Source organism: Rhinoderma darwinii, chromosome 5 (assembly GCF_050947455.1).
Source record: "Rhinoderma darwinii isolate aRhiDar2 chromosome 5, aRhiDar2.hap1, whole genome shotgun sequence".
Lineage (NCBI taxonomy): Eukaryota > Metazoa > Chordata > Amphibia > Anura > Rhinodermatidae > Rhinoderma > Rhinoderma darwinii.
The window spans coordinates 341378866-341384865 of NC_134691.1; the positions used below are offsets into that span (position 1 = coordinate 341378866).

Sequence of the window (6000 nt, forward strand, 5' to 3'; positions counted from 1 at the left end):
TGCTGGGCGGGATTTTCACGCACCCATTGACTTCAATGGGTGCGTGATGCTCGAACAATGCACAAATATAGGACATGTCGTGAGTTTTACGCAGCGGACACACGGACACACGCTGCATAAAAATCACTGACAGTCTGAACGGCCCCATAGAGTAACACAGGTCCGTGCGAGGCGCGTGAAAATCACTGACAGTCTGCACGACCCCATAGAGTAACACAGGTCCGTGCGAGGCGTGTGAAAATCACGCACGTTGCACGGATGTATTACACGTTCGTCTGAATAAGCCCTAACAATAAGGCCCAGTTCACAGAGTTTTTGGCCCTTGATATTGACTCGGACGCTGCGTCAGAATCAGCACCAAACAACTTCCAAAACCGCCTCCCATTGATTTAATCTGAAATCAATGGGAGCCAGTCGCGGAAAAAAGAAAAAGCAGCACGTCCTTTCTTGCCGCGGTTCCGCCTCTGACCTCCCATCGAAATCAATGGGAGGCAGAAAATGCATTTTTCGCTGCGTTTTTTGTCAGCTGTCCACAATCGCCGCGGGCAAAAAACGCAGCAAAAAAACGCGGCAAGATAGTGTGTGCAGGTCAAAATCTGCCTCAAAATTCTTTAAGGAATTTTGAGGCAGATTTTTTTTTGCCTGCAAAATACTGTGTGAACAGGGCCATACATGATCAGCACTTTGAGATAATTTACTCACTGTGTCAGAAGAGCTGCTCCCACTCCAGTCCTCTTCCGGCGATGTCTTCCAGGCGAGGTCTTCGGTCCAGACGTCCAGGTAAGTTTTGTCCATGTGTGTCCGCGGGCGGTCTCCAGTGCGGGCGTTCGTGGGTGCGCGCTCGCGAGTGCGCACGCGCGGGAGTTTCCTTGTGCGCGCGATCGGCTGCGCGCACGCGGGCGGACGGTTTGACAGCCCCCCATGACGAGGGGAGGGGGCCCGCAGCAGCAGCAGCAGCTCACGACATTCTTTTGGTGAAAAAAACGGGCCCCATTGCAGGGGCCCGTTTTTTCCTACCAAAAGAATGTCGCGGCAGTTGCCGGGCCCCCCTTTCAATTAGGTTTGGCCGGGCCCCTCACACCACTACCCCTAATACCCCCCTGATGGCGGCCCTGCTTGTGACAATGTTTCGAAACTGTTCACACTTCATCTTTTCATGACGTTGAATCCGTTGCAGCTGTATACATAAGACGAGACGTGAACTTAACCTAATCTATGTTACATAAAGGGCTCATCCAGGGTCATGTATATAAACCTTAATCACTGTTTCAATTTATCACCATTTTCAAGATCTCTGCTTACTGTCAGGGATTGGGTCATTTTTTATTTTTTTTTACCATCAGAGACTGGTAAACCCGTCCTGAACTAGTCCTGCTCACACAGCAGGAGGTTTATTAGACTATATCCATGTAAGCAATCCCCTGGGTACAAATCGTTCTCCTCTCCTGGACTCTAGGTTGATATTTCTTCACTACATTGATACATTGCTACGAGCGCTCCAGCGGTGCGACTTCTGTTTTTACAAATTCTAAATTATTTTAATTGAAACTCCACGCAGAAAATATATGTGGTTCATTTACAGAGCCAGGACAGGGATTTGTGTTGCAGATGTGTTTAGCTCACAGAGGATTGTTTAGACTGGATAAAATTGTAACAAACCTTCAGCTGTGAGAAATATTTGAACCAGTTTCCAGAATCTTCCAAGATGCTTCCATTCCCTCAAAGCAAACAGAGATCTTAAAAATAGCGAGGGCATCTACAGTTATTTCTGCAGCCTCGTCTCCAGCCAGACAGTTATAAAGGTGACAGCGGAGACTCAGCCGGGGGAGCGGGTGGTTTGGCGGCTTACAGAGCTGGAGCCTCTCCTGCAAAGGTTACATGGGAGGACTAGACAAGCCCTTTAATAGCGGGATATCGGATATCCATCTACTTTATACGATGTAATATAATATATACTTCTCTGTAGCACTGAGCGGATTCATCTGTTGTTGTCATCACTTGTGTATTATACTGATGGTGTTTGGAGAGTTTATCTCATGTCGTGTCTTTTTTAGACTCCACACAATCTCTCCATAATGTGGAAGAACGGGATGACAGACGACACTTCAGCCAATCGCTGGTTATAAGGGGGATGTGTGCGGCCATCTTTTTTTTGCTTATAATAAGTCTGCACTGTGCATGGTGGAGACAGGTCAGTATCTTATCCATTGTCTGGATTCAAATCACCGTCCACATCAATGTCCACACATATATCCACATACTAGCCAATATTCACGCCCATATATTTACAATAGTTATTTGTTATTCAGGTTTAAAATAGACACTCGTCCATCAAGGTCAACCCTGATCTGACCCGGCAAATCAAACCCTCAGAGGACCGGTGCCACATTTGCATCATTGGGGGAGGGGGGTACAGTAGCCTAGCAAGCGGGGAGCAGGGGGGACGGTGGCTCCGGGCCCACTGAGATGGTGGGTCCCAGGGCCGGTTCCCCAGCAGTGGCATATCCTGGTTTCAACTGTATCTGCGTCCTCAGATACAGTTGAATTAAATTCTGGAGCACGGAGCCGACAGCTCCGTACTCCAGCATTCACTGTGTAATGCCAGCTCCGAGTGGCTTGACGTAGACAGCTGTGGGGCGCAGCTATGGCGGCATTATACTGTATGTGGGCAGCTATGGGGCATTATACTGTATGTGGACAGCTATATGGGAATTCTACTGTGTAGGGGCATGATACTGTGCGAGAGACACTATATAGGCATTATACTGTGTGGGGCAGCTATAAGGGCATTATACTGTGTGGGGACAGCTATATGGGAATTATACTGTGTAGGGACAGGTATAGGGGCATTATACTGTGTGGGGGCTACTAAGTGGTCATTAAACTATGTGGGAGCACTAAGGGGGTCATTATACTATGTGGGGGCAGCTATGGGAGCATTATTCTGTGGGGGCAACCATAGGGGCATTATCCTGTGTGTTGGCAGCTAAGGGGGCATTATACTGGGTATGGGGGGGGCCGTAATAGGGAAGTTTACTCTATTTGGGCAGCTTTGGAGGCATTATAGTGTATGGGGCAGCTATGGGGGCTATAGCGGCATTATACTGTGTGGGAGCCTCTAAGGGGTCATTATACTGTATGAGGGCAGCTATGGGGGCATTATACTGTATGGGGGCATTATCGTGTGTCGGGGCAGCTATAGGGGCATTATCCTGTGTCGGGGCAGCTATAGGGGCATTATCCTGTGTCGGGGCAGCTATAGGGGCATTATCCTGTGTCGGGGCAGCTATAGGGGCATTATACTATGTGGAGCACACTAAGAGATCATTATACTGATTGGGGGGCCCACTTGGTTGGTGCCTATTCAGATGTGTTTTGCCCCCCTGTGCTAAACCCCTAGCTACGCCTCTGGGGGATACTTTCTTATCTTACAACGGCAGTTGGTTAATTACCCTGGATACATTTACATAATTCTTCTCTCATTCTTTATAGATTCATAGAGATGTCTAACTCTAATCCTTACATTATTATACTATTTTAGAGCATTTAATAGTTTGACTGCTCTTACAGTAAAGAACCCTTACCTGTATTGATGATGGAGCCGCCTTTCCTCTACAAAAAACATTTTCTTTGAGCATTTTCAATGTTTCAGACTCTCATTATAAGTGAGACCATCCCATAAATTGATCTCTTTGCCTTCCTCTTAACCTATCTTTAGTTTTCCTATATTCTTTTTATAGGGTGTAGCAAAAGCTGCCCTTCATATTCCACATGAGACCTTACAAAGGATTTATAGAGGGGCAATATTGTATTTAAATGACAGGTTTATATCTTTTGTTATACCTATAATTGTATTTGCCTGTGCAGCTGCTGCTTGGCATTGAGTGCTGCTGCTTAGTTTACATGTATCCATTATACCCTTGACTTGTTGTTATATCCAGTCATACTCCATTTAAAGGACTTGTGTCTCGAAAACCACTCTTTCCATATCCCCTATTACACCTCTTGCACACCACCGAGATTGGGCCGTGAAAAACGGTCTGTCGGCTGGATTTCCCGGCCCGACCACGGTACAGGTGAACGGGACTCCTGACATCATAGACATTTTATGATGCTAGGAGTCCCTGCCTCCCCACGGAACTGCTGCCCCATACTGAACAAAATGATACAGTACAGAACAGTACAGCACTGCCACGTCCGTGAAAAATAAAAACGTTATGACTGCTGAAATGCAAAGAGGCAAAAACGAAAAACTTTAGCTGACCATTTAAAGCGGATCTGTCACTGGTTCAGTAATGCCCCATCTCCTGGCTAATCTAATAGGCGCCGTCACACTGATAATAATAGTGAAAACTGTCCCAAAAACGTTATTATTTTAAAAGTTATGAGCTTTTTTTAAATATGCAAATGAGGCTATACTAGACAAGTGGGTGTCACCACCAGCGATTCTCCTGAGGTGGAGCTCCTCCCAGCCTCTGACACTAACCTATCAGCATGAAGCTGCTTCACACAGTGTGAGAGACTGAGGGTGGAGAGTAGGGGGATCATTTCAAATAGCCATATCTCCGGCTGTGGACCACCTAGAACAACGGTTCTGGTGTCATATGAAAGAGGAGATTCTAATCTTTCATATGACAGGATCACAGTTCTAGCTGTGAAACAACCGCAGGTATCAGCTGCTGAATACATAGTCGGGAATGGATGCTGTATACTATATGATCAGGCTGTGTTGCTGGTCAGGGAAGGACGAGAAGCTGTAAGCTGATTGGACAGCATCATACATAAAACATTACCCCGCCCAGAGTGAAAAGAAAGTCACCTCCCTTTTGGCAAGTATAGCAAATTAGCATATTTAGAAAAATGCTCATAACTTTGCAAATAATAAACGTTTTTGAAAACAAATCACTCTGCAGTTATCAGCATCATAGCGCCTATTATATTAGTGAGGAGATAGGGAATTAATAAACTAGTGACAGATCCTCTTTAAGGCCCTTTCAGGCCTGGTCATTAATGGGTTAATGCATACGCAACTGGACTATTACTGCGGGCTCGGTGCAGAACCTTACATTTACAGTTTTTGGCATTTGTTTTTCGTGGAATATTACTTTATTTTTTTAGCATGTTTTTGAGATCCTCTGTCTCTTTTACAGGCCAGAAAGACTGAAATTGTGTAAAGAAAAAAATATTGGATCGCACGTTGCTGAGCAAAATAATTAGAATAATAAACTTCCTTTAATTCGGGATCCAATGGTTGGGATTTCTATCGGCACAACATCCTCCGCCAAACAGATCTATGGACCCGATCCGGGAATGTCCGTTATACGTTATAACCCTTGAAAGGATCTTCTGCTGAAATACTGGTGATTTAGTGTCTTTGAATTGGAACTTTTCTATAGGATCGTTGTCGGTAGTGTACCTATAAGAAGGGGAGGGTATGCGGCTGATACGGGCCTGTCCTGGGAGGGGCCCGGCAATTATCTGCTTCCCCTGATTGTTATTAGACTCTCATAACAACTACTGCAGCCACCACTATGGAGTGCTCACTCCATACAGATTAATACAGCTCCCATTGAGTTCAATACTAGCCGTGTAAATCCACATGCAGTGAGCTCCCCCTAGTGGTGGCTGCAGGAAAACAGAATTATATCACTTATCAACTCAAGGGGATGGAGGAGGGCGGTAAGTAGCATCACCTGTAAGATTTATCATTGTAGGGTTTTCCAGTCTTGTATACAAATAAAGCGTCATGCAAATTCCTTATTACACCATTTTTTAAGATCTCTGCTTTCTGGAGGTGAATGGAAACATTTAGAGGCTCAAAAACCATTCTGATCACACAATATACCAGCGTAGGCAATTCACTGTGAGCTTAAAACAGCGGCACAAACAGAGGCGTAGCTGAAACTTTGCCAATCACATTTTCTAGCCATTTGACAACTTTTATGGGGGTCCCCCGGAAGATAGACCGAAAATCAAATTTCCCCCTATACCTTGTGACCA

The 6000-nt window shown here is 45.5% G+C and overlaps 1 protein-coding gene across 1 annotated transcript in view; it reads left to right on the forward strand.

Annotated features, from left to right (window-relative positions):
- LOC142652243 (HEPACAM family member 2-like) overlaps positions 1-5763 on the forward strand; it is an 82890-nt gene extending 77127 nt beyond the window's left edge. Inside the window, exons 3-4 of the mRNA XM_075827875.1 lie at positions 2055-2191; positions 5151-5763. Of these exons, the coding sequence (XP_075683990.1) occupies positions 2055-2191; positions 5151-5174 (161 nt within the window). The 3' untranslated portion in view covers positions 5175-5763. The remainder of the gene's footprint in view (positions 1-2054; positions 2192-5150) is intronic.
- Positions 5764-6000: the final 237 nt, after the last annotated feature.